Source organism: Gasterosteus aculeatus, chromosome 12, assembly GCF_964276395.1.
Source record: "Gasterosteus aculeatus chromosome 12, fGasAcu3.hap1.1, whole genome shotgun sequence".
NCBI lineage: Eukaryota > Metazoa > Chordata > Actinopteri > Perciformes > Gasterosteidae > Gasterosteus > Gasterosteus aculeatus.
Genome location: NC_135700.1, coordinates 14,748,695 through 14,769,092, shown reverse-complemented (window position 1 = coordinate 14,769,092; position 20,398 = coordinate 14,748,695). Strand labels below are relative to the sequence as shown.

The 20,398-nt window shown below is 40.5% G+C and overlaps 1 protein-coding gene across 1 annotated transcript in view; it reads left to right on the top strand.

Moving 5' to 3' along the window:
- Positions 1-20,398, top strand: part of LOC120833991 (CUB and sushi domain-containing protein 1-like) — a 276,934-nt gene that overhangs the window by 53,566 nt on the left and 202,970 nt on the right. Inside the window, exon 2 of the mRNA XM_078085041.1 lies at positions 18,630-18,846. Coding sequence (XP_077941167.1) covers positions 18,630-18,846 — 217 coding nt within the window. The remainder of the gene's footprint in view (positions 1-18,629; positions 18,847-20,398) is intronic.

The window sequence follows — 20,398 nt, the reverse complement described above, 5'->3', positions numbered from 1 at the left end:
ACACACACACACACACACACTCTTTCCTGTCTCTCTAAAGAGAATTGACGAAGCCCACCAGCTAATCCGGTGTGTGTGGAGTGTTCCTGGAGACAGAATTAGGTGGATAACATTGGATTGCCCCGCCCACAAACGCACACAGACACTCCATGTTACGTCGGCAACTTCCACCAGTTTCCAAGAGTGTGTGTGTGTGTGTGTGTGTCCTCCTAGTGTGCAGCTTAGGTATGTGCACATATCTCGCTCTAGCACATCTAGATCCCCCACAGTGCAACAAGTGAAGAACTTTAGAAGTCCCGTTTTATGGAGAAAACCACACGGGGTCCCCCTGTGACTCCCAACGTTCAGCTTATCCAGGTTATTCAGTATTTCTAAAGCCATTTCTCCTCAGTTTGAGATCTGCACTTTACAGCACGGACACCTTCATGCACCTTTTGCCACTAAGCTAAATCCTCATCCGTCGAAATGGGTAAACAAAGAAATCTGTCTTTAATTAGTTTTTCTGATGATGGAGTTTAAGGGCGATAAACCTCCAATATTACCGTAGCAACCCCGGGGACCCACAATCACAACTGGCCCTCAGGCGCTTTCCTACCGCTTAATATCAATAATCGCAAACTTGTAAGATACGCAGAAGAAACAATGATTCCCAAGGGATGTGGAGTAATATAACCTGGATCAACGTCTCTTTTGTGTCACCGTGCTTTGGAGTGAGAATTATTAAACAACACAAAATTAGATTTTTTTAAGTTTGACTAAATTTCCCCTGAGCAGCATTTAGAGTCTGACTGTTTCTAAATGCCTAGGAATGTGTGTGCGGTAGCAAATTAAAATGTCCATTCAAACCATCCATCATCTGTGGTGCAGAACGTCATTTAACTCCAATCACTGAGACTCACTTTGAGGGGCTTGATAGCACAGTGATCAGCAGGCCTTATTAGAAGTGACTGTTCCTGGCATCAGAATGTGTGTGTTTAGTGTTGGTGCTATGAATACATTTCAGAATTTCTGCAGCTATCACCATTCAAAACATTTTTTTTTTTTCACCCGAGTGTTTAAAGGCTTTATTATAGCCAGAGGGCAGCTTACATGTGCAGCTCGCAGAAGAGCAAAGTAGAACTGAATTCAGTGTGTCAGTAACTGATGGCAAGAGACACTGATGGAAAACAGGCCGAGGGGAAGACAAAGAAGGTGACTGAAGCCTAAGTTAGCTTTCTTTTCATACACAATGCAGGTTATTTTAACAGCCTTTCATTCACGTATCACAGAATGCTGTTATTTATTTATTTAGCAAATTTGCACAAGCTCAATACAAACAGGGTCTAAGGCTTTTTCAGGGGGGTGTGAGAAAAACCGTACATTAAAAACAGTATATTTCTTAAATAATAATAATTAAAAAAAAGTGTGGATACGTGAATGAGCCAATGGTTGAGTTCACATTCTATCTTCAAAGGCCAGGTTCAGGGACTTCAATAATAACATATTTTTGGGTCACATGCAGGACTTATAGTCGTGACGCTCATTACAGAAACATATATACTCCATAATAAGCACAGACCATCTGGACGCCATGTTATCAGGCTGCTGTACTGAATTGCCCTTTGGACTGATGCCCCGTTCTTACTCTCTCACTCGCCCTCTCTCTCCTTCTCAAATGTCTTGCCAGGTTTTGTTGTCTGAGCATGTTTTGCCCTAAAATCAATCACTTCTGTGGGGAATAGAGAGCTGGAGTGAACTGAATGCATTCCGCTGCTTGTTTACTGTAAGATCTCGGCCTGTGCTTGTGTAACATTATACCTAAGCAGAAGTGATGCAGACTTCCTTTCGGCCTGCTTGTGTTTGAGCCTTTGTCGGGAGCGTTATCAATCACTTGATCCGGTCGTGAGCGATGAAACAGAACCCATGTGGCGAGACACTGATGATCAATATCTTACGTGTGCGTTATGCTCATTGCAGGGTGGAGCTTTTCGTACATTTGAGTCCCCTAAAAATACACATAAAAAGTTTTGACATCACCTCCAAGTTAAAGCTTCGGTTCCACTAGCGCTAGAAAATAATCCCAACGCTTTGTGGTTTTAACTTTGCATACAAAAACAGTGCGTATACTTTGGGACGATTGTCGATTTTCATGCATGCATCAGTAATATTCATCATTGCGCTCTATAAGCGTTTTTCCTGTCTAAAAACATATACTGTTCTATCCTCTCTGCACCTGCTGTTTCTACAGCTGCTCAACCAGCATCTTTTGTCAAGCTGGTGAAGTTTAACTCACAATGGTCCAAGAAATAGATGTTCTTTAAAAGCGGCTTTAAAGAGACGTATTGAATACACAATTCTTTTTTTTTTCTTGATGGGATTTCTTACCTCGGGCACAAAAACCAGATAATATAGTTTCTCATTGGCTCTCTGCTGGATTTAAACCTCAGACAAAAGTGTACTTAGTGCAAATACAATATTTAGCTTCAGCAGACGTAATGTGATGATTTTTTTTGTGATGCTGCAAATTTTATGGTGGAATTGCTATTTAACGGTGCAAGAGAAACCACTTCTGTCACTGTGAAGCACGCCACACAGGCATCAAGTGTCTTTGTGCATTCAACACCAGAACCATTTGTCAGTTCATACTAACAACAACAGATCCGCTGGTGAATATGGGCTTTGGGATTTTTTCTTTATTTTTCACTCCATGCGTTGCAAATAATACAAAAAAACAACAACCTGCTACTCCCGTCTCTTTTCTTTGTCACTTCACACTAGCCACACAGGTTCCCGGGAGTTAACGTGGGATTTTAATGGGTCACTTTAGACAGCCTGTATTGAAAATGTATTCATCGAGGCCAGTGAGAACAGTTGCGGACATCCATGATTTAACGTGTCCTCAGCACCCCCCCCCCCCCCCCACCCCCTCGCCCCACCGCAGTCAGATGTAGCACACCCCCTCTCACCTCCCATAGCCGCGTGCTCAAACCGAAACAAAATCCGTACAGTCTCATACGCCCGTACAGTTTCGACAGTCTTAGTAGCGCTGAAACAATCCTCCTCAATCTGTATAATTCAATAGGCCCTGTGGTCCAAACTGCATTCAGCTCTGCATGAATAATCGGCTGACGGCACCGAAAGCAAGCAAGTCAGCCCCTGTCAACAAGCTGTCAAACTAAATAAAACAAAAAGTGATGTGGACACTTTTTTTTTTACCACTTCTTCCTTAACGCTGGTATTTGTAGTGATTCCTCCTGTACACGGCCGCATGTTGACGGAGCCGTAAAAAAAAGACTCACGTAAATAATGACATTGGTCATGAACATTTCAGTCTTCGTTTTTCCTTCTCTCCTGAAAAAGCAGGAGAAGCATGGATGTCGGAAAATGAGGCAAACACACAAGATGGTGCGCTAACAATGTTTATCATAAATGTTGATTTGCTCAGATATCAATTTGTACAGTGTGGATTTCGCAGATTCTCGAGACCCTCCGCTCTTACTTGAAACCAGCTGGATGTTGTACTAATTGGTAGGTCGAATGACTAACTGACCAGATAACCGATTTAGTGCTGGTTGACTGACTGGCTGGCTGCTGGATGGAATAGCTTACTGGATGACTGGCTGGCTGAGTGGCGGAGCATAATGCAGGCTCACAACTCAAAGCCAATAGAGCAGCAGCAGCATCCTGGGGTGAGATTATCAATACGCGCACAGACGCACTCTAGTGTGTCTTTAAAGTTGGCTTCCATGAGTTCAGAAGAGATAAAATGAGTTTGGATCTTTCTTTAGGGTTGTATATTGCGTTTCATTTAAAATTGCACTGACAAAGACAGTAATGTTTTTGCTATTCGTGCCCTGCAGTACAATGGATTAAACTATGTTGGTTTGGTTGCAAAATGTGGGATTAAGCTGGATTGAACCTTTGAAATGTTTCCAAATGTCTTTATAGTTTATAAATTATATAATTAATTAAAACCTAACAAGGATTTATAATATGTTTGTCGATTAACTATTCAATTCTGTAAAAGCATCAATTAAGATGTAAGCAGATCCCTTGCAAAAGTGACACAAGAGAATGCTGTTTTCTCCCACAAAATCAAGTTTGACCTCCTTCAGCAAATGTAAATACTCCTCTATATAACCTTAACTCTTTGGTCTTTTTTTTAATTCTTTTAGGCAAATAATACCAAAACAGCATGATGAATTGAGTAGAGCACCCACAGCAATTAGACAAGTTCGTCTCCCATATCAAGTTCAGTATGGAAGGATAAAAGTATTTTACCTGATTTGTTGATGACACTATTTGTGCTGTAACATCGTAGACCACATTATAATGCTGATTATTTTATCACAAAGAACTTCAAAAAAGTTGGTCTCTCTTTGTTGGCCTTCTTGCTCTCTATGAATGTGTCGGGGAAGATAAAAGAAAGATGGAGTAACATTCAGCAAAGTGCCCTATGCAGGATTCAAACTTTGATTGCTGTGGCAGGAAGTGAGACATACGGGGACCTACTGAGGCACCCTGCGTTCGCACTCAGTCAGATGACCGAAAGAACACAAACTGGAGTCTTTTCAAATAAACAAATGAGAAATAAGGAAACACATTTTTTCATTATTTTGTAGAGTGGGGATCACTCAAATTCCCAAGGCTACTTCATTAGAGCACATGGACCACAGCATAGCACTCATAATTATTACTCCATCCCAATGTGATTGCATAAGATCTACTCTCTTTCATTTGAACACAGTAAAATAAAAATCATGAATCTCCCTGAGGAAAATTAAATATAGAAATCAATTATACATAGGAGTTAAATCCTCTGAATCAATTACGAGACCAAAATCAAGATGTATAAAACTTTACAAGAACCATTTTCATTCCATTTTAATGGAGGCGGAGTGCAGAGAGAATTGAAATGTCAAGATGTATGATTTTGTCATTTAGCCGAATCACAGATTGAATACCAGAAATACCTTCTGAAATGTTGCCTGTAATTAGTAGCGAATAAGCTATGACTTACTAGTTAATTATTTTACCTATTTTTTACTTCTCAGTCTGGTTTCAGTGATATTTTGGAAGCAGGATTATTCTCCATTCCAGATATATCAGATACATTATATATCTGTATCTTCTTAATACCTACATAACATATTCCTCCATGCCATTAATCTTTTTTACTTGCTTTTATTTCACTCTCACAATAGACCTTAGCAGATCAAATTGTTTTGGATAGTAACATTTACATTGGAGTCATTTTGATGCAGTGGTCCCCTCAGCACTCTTTGTCTTTTTCTCTATTAATAAGCATAACATGAACCTTTACCTCCCCTCTTTTGCAATAAATGAATGCATTGGCCTCACAAGCTTATAACTTCAACCATTTATATGGAATATAGTCTTCTTGCTGTAATTTTCTTAAATCCGTATTACAGTATATACACATGTGTATGTATGTATTTATTTTTACACGTGTGTGCGAGAGAATATATATATTCATCACTGCACACACCTACACTCAGCCCGGCGGTTTGGATGTGGTTGTGGAGGCGGTGTGGATGCGTCATCCTGTAACAAGCATTCGGCATCATCACATATAAATGAAACACCAGTCTGATTTACTGAGTGCTGAGGGACGTCTCTAACTTGTCATTTTTGATTCGTGTTCCCGTGTTTGGCATATGAGTATCCTTGGGTGGGGCCTTGCTGCTTTTTAGTGATCATCTGAGGCTACGGTGATTCTGGCTGGAAAACAAAATTCAGGGAAAAAATATCCACCCATGCCAGCAGAGTTGTTCTGTGTGTGTGTGTGTGTGTGTGTATGAAAAAAAACAGAGAGAGCGAGAGTTCATGCATAATGCTGAGGGCAGCGATGGTGACAGGATGTCATGCTCCTCAGGAGTCAGACCCCCCTGAGACCAAAATTACTAGACGGCTGAAGCAGACTGCACTGAGTTTACTTGATTCTTTCTTTTTGTGATGTAGTCATATTTTAAGCCAGGATGCCCTTTTGCTAATTCACGGTTTAAGACTATTTGCAGTTTCCTCATTTTATGATTTTATGGAATTTTAAGATTCAAATTCTCATAATCTGTGTATTTTTAACATTTGGGTTTATAAAATATATCTAGATTCCGGGGATATAATTCAATATATTGCAAAATGAGGATACTTGTAAAGATTTTAGTAGTATATTGTAGATAATAATATAAAGAACGAACCACCATACGTGTAAAATCATTTGATTTCTTTGCAATCAGAACAGTAGGAAGTTAACATCCAATATCATAGCACAGCCATCATAGAACACATACATGCATATTATTGTCAATTAACTAAAGCTTTCCTGAGATAATATGTAAATTAAAAAGTCTTTACCGTATCACAAAGCATAAAATTGTAATACTTGACATGTATTTTAGTTATGGCCCTGGTCAAAGCCCCGGTGCCTCAATGCATTAATCCTGGTTGCAGCTCTCAATGTATTCTGTTTAATCTCAATATAAACCCATTCATGGATATGCGATTTCTGTCCCTATAATAGACTAATTACAATAGGCTGTCATGTAGAAGGGTTCATGCTGAGTAGACACGATGCATTTGACCTGCAAGACAATGTATGTGTCTCTTCTCTTCATCCCTCCTCTCACACACTGCACTTAATTATTTATTGCTTTATTTATTTACCTTTCCTTCCTTTATCACAGATCCGCCCCCATCTGTCCCTCTCAGTATCCCTGCTCAACTTTTTCTAGTCTTTCTAACAGATTGGTAATCAGTGATTCCTGCAGTGACAAAAGGTCAGGTGAAAGTGTTGTCATGGGAAGTGCTGAAAGCAAACAGCAGCATTCGTTGAGTTTAATGATTGTGCCTGTGTGTGTATGTTTAAAATCCCCTGCTAAATCATGCATGAATGTGACAAGGTTTGTCAAAGACCTGTCAACTTTTGCGTACGCGTACACATACACATGCACGGACCTAAACACACACATATACACACTGTAGAAGATGGATGTTATAGGTTTCGCTTTTGTCTCAATATGTCAAAATAACAACGTGCCACAATCATGCCGGATACATAGCTACACGCACGCATGCAAACATCATGCACACAATGGTACAGACATGTGACAAAAAAAGGTAAAGAAACAGGAAGCTACACACATAATTCCACGGGCCATTTTTCTCAATTCTGAATTTCAGTATTTTGCACTTTGTCACCTGTAAATTTTTCACAGCCCTATTTTTGAGGAAGCCTTGGAGGCAACATGTCATGTCATCTTAAACCAGTCCCATGCAGCAGTGTATGTGTTCACTGCTTTCTGCAAGTGTAAAAGCCTGTGCTGCATGCCAGCAGTATATGATGTGTATGACGTCTGTCTCTGCCTGATTGCTAATAATCATATTGTTTCTGCCATTTGTGGGTTTTTTTTCACACATTGCATAATGATATCTGCAGGTTGCTAAAATGAGCACATAGAAACTGTTGCTATAGAAACACCAGAATAAAAGCACCCTCCCTGGTAACAACACAAGTTTTCATTCCTTTCTAAGGGATGGAAAAGCTGGTTTCACACTTTGTATTCTCGCTCGTTCTCCCTTTTCCACTTTGCCTTTGAATGAAGACAATGCTTTCTCCCTCTTTTCTCTCTGTGTTCCACTTTCATCGCATTTCTCACTCCCTCTCCTCCTTCCTTCAACCAACCCCTACTACTTCCTGAGAAGGCCCTATGTGAGTCAAATTTCCTGCACTAGTGCACTTGGCCATGATTGACAGCTTTTCGGTAATTTCATGACCAGAGGCTGTAGCGCTCCGGCAATGCACCTGCAGCACTAATGTAAAAGGGTGAGGAGGAATAAATTATCGTTATCAATCAGGACCAATCAGATCATCTCCTCTCATCCTCATCTAACAGCATGCAGCGCGATGTGTTCCCACCACACAGTGGAATTACGTAATGGAGAAGTGAGCCCAGAACTTTCCCATGAGCCCAGAACTCTCCCCGTTGTGCTTTATCAGGAAGTTTGCTCTGGAAGAGTCTTCAAAGTATGAATTCTTGATATTTTGGATAAGCAACAAGTGTCTATCACTGTCTTTGGCTCTGGATCAGCAGTATTTTTAAAAAAAAAGGAATGTGAGCTTCTTCAAAAACACGTACCATCCTCCAAATGATATGCCACAGATGAAGTGCACATTCCTGTGTTGCTGCCTTCAGATAGCTACAGAAATTAATCCACTGGAAATAAAGAAAGCTCCTCATACATTATTCAAGCAGTTGTAGACTGTTTTTGCAGTTATCAAACTTTTGGTGTCCTCTGTTGTGCCCTCTCCTTAATGCTGGTAATGCACCATAGCAGCATTAAGGAGTCAAGCTAAAACATGGTTGACTGGGACACACTGTTTATTTCTCCAACATGACATGTTAAGGAATTTGTTTTGAAACTGAAGTCAAATATGTATAAATTCCTGTAAGCAAATGTACTAGTCAAAGTCCCTGGAAACGTATAATGTTCATCAAAATATCAATCAATCAATCATAGGTTAAGGGTAGGTGGACGGGAATGGGCCACATTGTGTGTTTCCACATGGTTTACAACTTAAGGGGGGTTTAAGGGATGTTGGTAGTCTGTGCCACGTGCGTGTATGCGCACACTTGTCAAAGCAGGCCTTTAAAATGATCATAATTCTTTGGAATGAATCCTACTGAATCTTTCAGGAAGGTTATTGTTTCGATTATCTCAAAGTACAGGTGGGGCAACTAAGCAATCCATGTACAGGATTAAATATTACCTAATTAATGCAATCACGATGGTCATGCTATGTGACCTTCCGTATTACTTTATTTGCACTTTACCTGTCTTTCTTGGGTGCTTGAGCTCTTACACTTTATCTCCTCATCATCTCTTTTTTGTCCGTCTGTAACATTTAGAGAATTGTAAAACACCTCCCCCCTCATCCTCCCTCCCTCCCTCCATGCCTCTGTTTCTCTCTAGTTTATCCACTTTCATCCTACTGTCTCTTTTCTCAAATCTATGCCATTACCATTTCAACTCATACAATCTTCTATATACTCGCACAACCTGCTAGCTTATGTGAAGCATGAATGTCTCAACATGTGAATAACAAAGCGTGCTGCAGCGTATAGAGTACTAGTGCCCCGAGGGGAAACATAGATGCAAAGAGCTCAGCTCCTTACTCTCTCTTTCTACCTTGCACCCACTTTTGGACTCTTTCCGCTCTGTGTTTATTGTGTGCATTCATGTGTGCCTCTCTCCTCACATGTAAACTTCAAAGACCATGGCTGTGTGTCCATTGCTGTGTGTCCAGATGGCCAGAACACAGACCTCGCTGGAATCACAACGATCAGACAACAGCTATAATAGCGCTCTGTGTTTTGTGTGTGTGTGATGCACGTGCATTTTAATTGTGCACTTTGACACACTTAAAGGTATCACACACATCGCCCTGTACCTGTTGTCTCTCTCATTTACACAGGGGACACAAAAGTCCACATGGACCAATAAACTTAATAGTCAGGCACAGACAAAAGACAAGAAGGAATACAGAGACAAAGACATGACGAGGTGAATTTGCAGTGGTATTACATCCCTCTACATCCCTAACTCCATTCTACCTGCCCAGGCTTAAAGGCATACTTTCGACCAAATTATTTCTTTTGTTAAAACTACAGTGGATCAGTTTAGAGATGAACGTCCTCGTCCTGAAGGCTTCAACCAGCAATGACCCAAATTTAATTGCACAAGTTTTAATAACATCCCAATTTTGCGTTAATTAAAGAGGTTTGTGCTTTTTAATGAAGTATTGAAACGCTAAATAAAGGCTCCAAATCACCTGTAATAGCCCCATAATTCGCTCGAATGTGCCATATTCATAATGTATCTTGATACAATGAAATCTTATTATTCAACGCAGTGTTCTTAATCATGTTGTCAAGCAATTAAACAGTACTGTGAAAAACATTTCTCATTTGCGCCAATCCAACAAACACACTGGTCATTTAGTAGGACAGACAGGTCTATGAGATCGATTTGCCGATAAGAAAATCAAAGTAATTCATTGATATTACTGGTCTTATTGTATGTGTATATCCTAGGGGAAGAGGATGTACTCTATTTCATCTTTGTCAACTCCCTTGTCACTTGGATGGGGACGTTGTCAATGTCTGACTACAATAGATATGACACAACAACACAGCAGAGAAGTAAAACTGAAATAGAAGTTCATCAAATTTGAATGATTTTTTAATTATTGCTTTTCAACCCTTTAACATCAAGAAAGCTCAGTCAGTCATCTTCTATACCGCTTGTCCTTAGAGGGTCACAGCGGGATGGACCCAATTGATGTTAATCCTGCAGGGGTCCCCAGTCAATCACAGGGCTGACACAGCGGTGGGAGGGTCTTTGGACAATCGGAGGAAGCCCGTACCTGGAGACAACCCTCGCTCACTTGCTGTGAGGCAACGGTGCAAAACCACCACACCACGTGCCGCCGAAAAGAAAGGTGACAGAATTGAAAGGTGAAAGTAACAGAAGAAAATGTAACTTCACCGTCTCTACAGTCATGATTAATGTGGAAAAATGTTATCACATCCAATGTTTGAAGAACAGAAAATGAAAGCTGCCATATCTTAATTAGAGTTTAACCTTACAGTAACCTCAACACAACCGTAAACAATTGTAAGTTGGAATGGAACTTACTAAAGATATGAAATCTACATTATTCACTAAAAAATGTATCCTGACATGATGGTTGTGGCCATGACAGCAAGCAAGGAAAACTGGATGGAGGATGAATTGTATATATCATCACAAAAACTACTGTTTAAATTGCTTTATCATGTATGTGTGGGTCCTTAAAACACACACTCCCCCATATACAAATGCTCACTCACTTGCAGAATCAAAACCAAATGCAGAAAGAAAAGATCTGGCACTTGATTTAACATGGCCTTCTACATTCTCATTATTATGTTTTCATGATATTTCTTTTATTTAAGTATATTTAAATACAAACTGTAAGGAAAGCCAAATGTAAAGTATGTCAAATAATAATTCACATAACTAGAGAGAAAAAAAAGTTGCAAAATGGGTGATTTAGAAAAAAATAAAATAAAATAATAATATGATCAAATGATCTGTTAGTAGTGTCAATAGGATTAATGACCCTGCTGCTATCATTATTATAAATATTATTCACATTACTATTACTGTCATCATAAACCAACATTACCCGCTTTGCTTCTTTCCTTCTTTCGTCGTGAACGTATTGTACGTCTTTTACGTTGTTCATTCTGTACACATCCAGGCTGTAAAACCCTCTGAGGCTAATTTTACGTTTGTCTGAGTGTGCGCATTGAAAGAGTGACCCAGTCATTACCACCAGCTTTCGTTTATTTTCTTTATTTCAGCATTTTTTTTACACTTTACCACAAATATGTACACCCCGAAGGCCGTACACACGGACACACGCACCTACACACACACACACACACACACACACACACACACACATGAACATGTATACAGAGGAGTGCTTACCAATGCTTGCTCCCAGCATCCATTTTGCTTTGCTGTGTACTGACACGCACTCTGCAGATTGCTGAGTTCATGGAATTGATATTTCTGTCTAGCCTTGAAAGCAGAATATCCTAATGTGTGTTGTGCCCAAATATATATGTATGTTTGTTTGTGTGTGTGTGTGTGTGTGTGTGTGTGTGTGTGTTTGAGTTGTGTGTGTCTGCTGACAATTTGTCCTCTGCATTACATGCATAGGTTCAGTTTTCCAGAATGCAAAGAAATGCATAGGTTGTATTTTCTATCTAAGCTTATCTCAAGGGTAAGTTGATTATTCAGTACACTCCCTCTTTTTCCAGCAATAGCACTGAAAGCAAGTGGGGCATCAGTGATTTTCATTGTCACTTATTCTCCAGTTAGATGCTTCCTCTTCATGAGCAGGAGCGCTGTTTTACGATGTCAAGAAAAACGCAGCCCTCAACGCTTGACAGTTTAAACCCCAGTATACTCTGCTCAGACAGTAGAAAGTCACGGCTATATTGACCTAACCTCTAAGCTCTAAGGCCAATAATGTTGAAAGCATCTATATATCATTTTACAATAAAATCAATCATGTGTTGCTGTGATGAACCCATCTTTCAGCTGATTGCACCTTTACTGTTTTGCTTTACTTTAAATTGGACCTACATTCTTCTACATTCCAAATGTGAACAAAAATGTCGCCATTTGGTGACAAGTTTGTCATAAGTCAGTGTTGGCTTCGCAGCTTGTTCCGCTGCCCCAATGTAGCATATATAATTGGTGTTTCAGAATTCCTCCACACATCTCCCAACATGTGGCCTGCTGAGCCTGTGGCTCGCCGCGAACAGCAGAACAGTACAATTAATGGCTCAAGGGGTGACAAAGTTCACAGCGTAAACCTGGAAAGGCAACCGAAGGGTACGTACCACACTTCCACGGCCCCCGTCATATCAATGTAAAGTAGAGCTGTGGCCCTGGCTCATGCACTAATGTGCACTTCAGTCCAGCATGGACAACTCGGTTAGGTAAACAAAGCACCAGCAAGCTTTAATTATAACACAATATTATTCCCTGCTCAGTAACCATTACTCCACTACAGCAGGTATTTTTCTTTTGTCTGAATATTGCACAGGAAACCTTCAAAAAAAACATGGAGTGGAGATTCGCAAAGCAATTCATCCTCAATGGTAACCTCATGCTGGGGTACTTTCATAGGACCTATTAAAGGTGACATGGCGGTTGTATTGTCCAATATAAATTGACGTACAAGCACTTTAGGGAATAGAACATGCTGTATGGACTGCTTCATATCGTAAGTAACAGTCGATTCTACAGTAAGCGGTCCAACTCCGTTTAGAACGCTGTGCAGTAGAGGAAAAAAAGCACCAAATGTCATGCTCGCCTCCCTGTTTTTGACTCAGCAGCCAGTTTTGCCATTATAGGGCATTTTACCCTTGACTCAGTCATGAGCTTTCTATCACGGTGTGGGTTCGTCCTCTTTTATTTTGTAGTTTGCTGCCTCTCGTGTCAATGGGTTAACTTCACTTCCTGCCCTGGTGTTTGCCTGCCGTGTCCCTGATGGTTTCCTTCCTTACAATATTTTTGTATTCAACTTTAAATAAAGTTGTTTTTGTTTTGGTTAACCTGCGTTTGAGTCCTCCTGTCTCCGGTCCTGGACTTCCCCGGGACATTTGGTTCTGCACTGCATTGGCTCTCACTTCATAAAACTGCCCCAAGTGCTTTGGCATCACCGGACTGAAAGCAGCTCCCGAGGCCCCCCGAAAAAACAAGGATGGGCTGCGCTGCTAAGACTGTTGAAAAATACAAATAATGGAATGATAGAGTTTCAGCCGCTGAGCAACCATGTCTGCAGAGACGGTAATGTCTGTACTGAAAAATACATCAATCTTGATTTGTACAACATTTTGAAAAATGTATTATCTGTAGCTCCACAGCTATCACGGGATTAAGTGATGCACTCTCAAATTATTGCTTTCTTTACTTCATTTGGGTTTTTGATTCCAGTGCTTCGTTTTGATTTGAACCCCTTGAATTGTGTCCATTCATTCTGTTCAGAACACAAGCTATTGAGTTGTAGGTTGAATGATGACTGACTACAGAGACCTTTCTTCACAAAGAGACTGATTTTTTTAGCATGATGTTTTTCATAAGAATGAGGAAAAATTAAGATAATACTTACAATAAACACATACAGACACACAACTACAAATAGAACTCATGCCATTCTCTGCCAAACACCATCTGATGTCAGGTGTCAGCATGTGACTGGAGCTCGTCGTGGTTACTTTGATGCTACTATGTCTCTGATAGGACCGTCATAATTCTGATGTCATCATTTAAAAAAAATTATACATTTTAGACAACTACCGTAAATTCCGGACTTTAGAACGCAAAAAAAGATGTGTACATATATAAGCCGCACCGGTCTATAAACCGCAGGTGTCCACGCCAGTGACGCGGCGTCTCCCCTTGTGCCATTATGAAATGTGAAAAAAAGTGTAATTATTAGATTCCAATCAATCCGATGATTGTTATAGTCAAAATCGCTGAAGTTGGCCCGTTCGGCCAGAACTGCTACCCCCCCCCCCCCACCGAAGTTGTAAACCTAGGAGAAACAATGCATCCTACCTGTCTCTGCTAGACAGAACCAATAGTCCTTCCTGAGTTTGGATTTATTCTGGATGTAACCTTGATTTTCACTGTGTCTCTCTGTGATTCTCCATCTGTTTGTGCGTTTGCGTGTTACACATGATACACGTCTCCTCCGTTCCACGGTTTTATGGTGACTGCTTCGCCAGAAGATTCTTTAAGCTTGCATCTAATTCACACCTGACAAGTATATTAATCTTGTGTTTGACAAATTAGCTCTTTGATCAACTTATTAAAGTGTAACGAGGAGCTCGGGAGAATTTTCGACACGGTTTCTTCAGTGATTATCAGTTTGCAAGTTGGCTTTTTAATTCATTTCCACTTTGTTTATTTGTTAGCAAGCAGACTTTGCAGTGCCATCCATTCCAAACCGTAATCACACACACAATAATTGCATTTTGAAAGATTTTCTTTCAAAATCTGTTTTTCTTTTCAGTTAAATCAGTTGTAAATTGCATGGACCAAAGTGCTTTTCCCACTCTTCCTTTATCAGTTCAGAATGAACGTCATGATGGCTGTAAAAAAAAATCCAAACAGATTAATACATGTTGGGAGTAATTGCTTTCACAGAAGAACACAACATCTTTACAAAACAGGTTCCTGTGCAGTTAACTGCATTGATAGGACTTTTATGTTATTGTCCAGGCTTGTTTTTATCTCCAATGAGCACCAGCTAAACGGCCTGAATGCTTGAATCTAACGGCAGTCCCATTTACTTAAACTGTTTGACAGTGGGCTGACGGAGAGCGCGAGAAATGGCGATAGCGAGAAAGACAGACAGAGAGAGGTTTTGCTATTTGTTCTTTGTGTGATAAATATAGCAGGTGAGTGGGCGGAATAAAAACAAGCTAACACTCTAGAGGGATACGAGAGGAAACAGAGAGACTGATATAATGACACAAGGAGGGAGACAATGTGACCGTGATTATAATAGCAATAAAGCCAGGAACCAATGTACTGACATTTAGAGATGGATACAATGGTAGTAATAGAGATAATTGGGACAAAAGAGGGAAAGGCGAGAGGGACGAAGGGATGAGAGAGCAGCGGAGAAGGAAGCGAGGAGGGAAGTGATGACAGAGAGCTGGATAAAGTGTTGGAGAGGGGTGAAGCTGAAGGGTGGAAGAGAATGAGATGCACGGTACACAGATGGTTATAATAATGTTATTAGGACAGCGACAATGGGAAAGAAGTGAGATATACAGTAGATGGGGTGTATCGAGAGATGGACGGTCACATGGAGACAGAGTGTGGGGGAGACACAATGATTCTGACACAGAGGTAATGAAAAAGAAGGAGGGGGTGGTACAGGAGAAGAGGTGGGAAAGACAACAAGACCACCAGAAAAAAAACAGGCAACAGATTCCTCCTCTCCCCCTCTGCTCCTCCTCTACTCTCCCATTTTTTTCATAGCCGGTATTGAATCACTGCAGTCGATAGTTCTACACAGCGTAACTTAGAAAGATGCATTTGATTTGTGGCCCAGCGCGCCGTGGAACGAGGAGGCCAGGAGATGATTTACGAGCCAGGGACCTTGTGGTCAGGTTCTACTGGAGCGCCGCTCCACCTCTGCCGCTTCTCAACTCCTAAAGTATGACAATCTGTCCGATTTGTGAAATTGATCTGAGCAATCAACCAAGTATTACATAACAATGCAGACCTTGGTTTGGGAGGCTGGGCAAAAATTAAGAAGTAATTCATTTTTATGCATTATAAATATTTAACATCTAGCTTATGTTATCAACATGTGGCACGCAGCTCTAGGGAACAATTGTTGAATATAGAAAGAAATGTTACCATCCGTATTTTAACCTGCGACATGTCTCATGACAGCATCGGAGTACAGCGCGGAGACCACTATGTAAAATTGGATTACTAGTTGACATAAATAACAGAGCAAAAGCCTCAAAGTCTGTGGGATATAAATCAAAGGTACCTGTAGGATTTAGCGCTGTATTTTAATGTTTAAGCGTTTGTTTGTGTTTGAATGCTAAGGTTTGTATGTGTCTGACGGCACAGCATGTTTTTTATCAGCATGGGTCTGTAGCTGCCATTTAACGTGGTACTCAGCGTAATTGACCGTACCATAAGCCCCGCCCCCCAGTCAGAGCTACCTTGGAGGCCACTCTGTCATAAACTCGACTCCCTGAAGAAATATTATCGCTTGTCTCCGTTATCGATTGCAGGCAATTTTAAATTGGTTGGCAAGTTCTGAAAATGAAAACAATAAACGTGTGTTGAGTCGGGCAGGTGAAAACAGTAGAGTACTTTGCGTCTAAAGTATTTATTTTATTCATAGAGATCGCCATTTGTATTCCCAGAAGCGAAACTGAGTACATTTATTTAAGTCACACTAGCCCGAGTGACGGCCATGAAGGCCGGCTGGTCACTGAGGCTCTTGTGTCATAATGGGATTGATCTTCATGCTGTTTGTTAAATAGTATCATGAATGACCATCAATTGCAGGCAGTTAATAACCCCCTATGTAAAAAAGGAGGTTGTTAAGATGTCCTGCACCTTGAATTGCCTTGTAAAAATGTGTTATGCAAATACATATGCCTTGCCTAAAATCAATCAATCCAGTGTTTAATTTCCCCCCCTAAGCTTCATCATCAAGCTGTGTGCCTGTAAATTTGTAACCCAACATTAACATCAACTAATGGGCAAGACGATCAACTTCTGAAAGGCCCCAAGTTTGATGCTGCAATATGGCATTCAGCTCCCCTTCCTCCCATCTGCTCAAAGGGGGCAGAGGGGAATCTGGCATCGGAAGAGACCGTGCACAGAAAGAGACAGACAACTGGAGTCACACACAGAGACGACTGAAGGGGATAGGTGAATTGGGTTGGAAAGACAGCGGAGAACAATCCGAAATTAATCTGGACACTCCAGATGGTTTGAGGTTTTGGTGCGTGTGTGTGCGTGCATGCGTGTCTGCGTGCATGCTTGTGTGTCTTGCTTTGCACGCGTCTTTTTTTTTGCCAGCTTGTCTGTTTGGGCCTGTGTATAGATATTTACGTGTGTTTGTGTGTTTTGCGATACCTCAGACAAACAAGAACATCTGGTATGTGCACACTGCGGACGTTTTGATCTCATTTTGATTGGAAAAGACAACCACAGAATCCGATGCATAAATATTTTGTTTGCATTTGCTTGTATAGATCGTGACCTAGTAGATGGTTATTTGAGTATTTAACACTTTGCTGTATGTCTGTGTTTGCGTGTGGATGAAAGAGAGTGTGTTCACTGTGATACAATGTTAATAAATCAATAGCCATCACTATCTCGGAAACAATTAATGCTGGCTTTTTCACACACACACATGCACATACACTCACAGTGTTTTTGTTTGTGTACAATACTTTTTGTTTTCCTTTTTGCTGGACATTCATTTTTTCAAGTGAAGCTACATTGGTTAGCTTTTACAGGCTGCTTTATGCCTTTCTCACTAGTCATACTTTAGCTGCTTTAAGTTTCGGTCTGCCTTTGTCGAGCTCTGGTTCATTGCATTTGCTGCCGTTACATGTAAAGCTATGAACAGATTTGATACACATTAGCCTAGTTGTTGGCAGCTTTAAGACCTGTTTTATTATTAATTCATACTGTGTATGTTGTCTCCCGCTGAGCACTGACGGTTAAACGCTGTTCATGAATTCGCCAAAGTTTCATATAGTCTTTTCTTCAGTGTATGCGTCTGTTAAATATTTTCATACATGCACCTATATACGTATTCAGGAGCAACTGACACCCAGCAGATGAGTAAAGATCCAAACCTACTGTTCAAATAGCATAAATTAAGTGAATGTGGTGGAAGAAACATTAAGCGCTTGTTTCTTCATTGGATCATATCCCACCGCCTACTAGTGTCAGCTGAGACATTTTCGTTTGACAAATAGGTTTCTCAAACTTTAATAAATGATGACATTTTCGTATTCCTATTTTCAGAACTTTTTTCTTTAATGTGTTTCGCTCCTATAAAAGTAGCGGCATAAGAGCTGGCTCAGCTTGTATGTGTGCAGTTGTTCATGTCGATGTGTAGTTACTCAGTAGTTGGTCAAAGATTCAAGCGTGTCAACTCTTGCCTTCGGATAACCGTGACAGGACTGTGTGTCAATGTGCAAAGCTTCACATGGCTTTTGACGCCGTGTCATCCTCGGCTGTGAGGGATCAGTCGCATTGTGAGGGAGTTGCATGTCAGGACAGGGCTGTGTTACACTGTGGCACCTGGATTGATACACAACCCGTTAAAATATTAGCAAATACTTTTGAGGATATATAATGATTCATTCAGTTTCATCTATATTCTCTATCTTGATGTTTAGACATACGGCTGTGCCTTCCAAATCCAAACTATGCATGACAGGAATATTATGTGATGTTGACATCCTAATATCCTAATAATATTTTCCTTCGTCTTTCTCTTCCAGCTGAATCTTGCGGTGGTGTGGTCCAAGGACTGAACGGCACCATAGAGTCTCCGGGTTTCCCTCACGGCTATCCCAACTACGCCAACTGTACCTGGCTGATAATAACCGGGGAGAGGAACCGAATCCAGCTGACCTTCGTCACACTGGCTCTTGAGGAAGACTTTGATATTGTATCAGTTTACGATGGACAACCGTTGCCGGGCAACTTAAAAATGAGGTAAGAATTTTTTTTTTATTTACAGTTTGATCTTCTCTCTGTCCTCTTTCTCTTCAAACCTCTCTGACTGTCACAGTTTGATTGTAGCCTTCGTTCTTCTCCAGCACCACTCATACCTCCTCCGAACATAATAATAATAATAATAAACTTAATTTTCAACACAATACATTATAATGTAGCATGAACAACATTTTTATTTATGTCATAATGCAGAAAGCTCAATATGTTAGAAAAGGCACCAGTTTTCTTCAAAAGTACAGTAGTAGACATTTTTCAAAAGCATTCACATTGCCTCCTGCAATGATGTGAAAAGTCCTCTATTGTGTGCACAGATTGTGTAACTGTGCCATGAGAGGCCAATCTAAGTCCTGTAGTGTCCAGGCACGGCACTTAATCTATGCTGTGGTCCAGTGTGTTAGAGCAGCGACCCCCAACCTTTTTTTCCTCACGGACCGATTTCATGTCGGACAATATTTCACGGACCAGTTTTGAAGGTTTGGACGATAAAAACAGGGAGATAACCTGCGGGTTGAGGGGGTTGGGGGTGGGGGGTTGTAGTCGTTGTTGCAGACGGCCCGCCGAGGGTGGGGGTCGATGGGGGTGTAGTTGCACCCTCTCTGTCCGCTTGTGGGAGCGTGCTCTCCTGTGTGTGCATGTTTTTATATTCTTTGATTCAAGATACAACTGGGTTATTCATATAAGCTTGTTTACGTCAGAAGTATAACTAATTGTTAATGGACTGTGATAGTAGAGGATGTAAAGATAAAAATATATTCTTATCTCTAACAGAAATGAACGAAATGTCTTCATTTTACGGCCTTGAGCTTATCAAAGAAAGTTCCACAGTTTAATTTAGGCTACAGGGACTTTTGACAAACCATGTTGGACTGTGATGTCAGGCTTATTCCTTTTCACCTACATGTGTATTTTACAGAACAGTTGGAAGGAATAAAGGCCTCCTAAGAGCCGAGTCAAAAGAAAAAATAGGAAGATTTAACTTAATTAATAATTCATCTTAATATAATATATGAATCGTTTGGCAATAACAAACTCACCTAGTTTTTTAAAGCCCAACGTGGCTTCTTCAATCATCTATTTATTGGTGACAAAAGCCTCCTTCCAACCTCATACCCCCCTACTCCAGAAGAAACCGACGGGATGCCCCGGATTGAGCTCGAGATGCCATTGATGGTTTACTGAACTGGTCTTTCACAATGTTTAGTTTCAAAATGTCTTTTAAAACGTAAAGACAGAACATATCTGTAAAATGATCTTGAAAAGCTGTTAAGTATGCTGAAACCAATGGAAAGTGATAACAGATCAGATGAAATATTAAGACAAAATGTAAATTGAGATATCCATGCCAAAAGTTGTATCTTTCTTAAATAATAAATTCCTAAGCATTTTCCTTAAACAGTATATACTATAGACTGACGCTAAAATAATCCATCTGAATCATGCACACAAGTGTGTGTTCGAAATGTCGGCTGCGTAAAGGGTTGAGGCAGAACTCTCAACAGTGTATTGTCTATTTTTCTGTTTTAGGACGGTT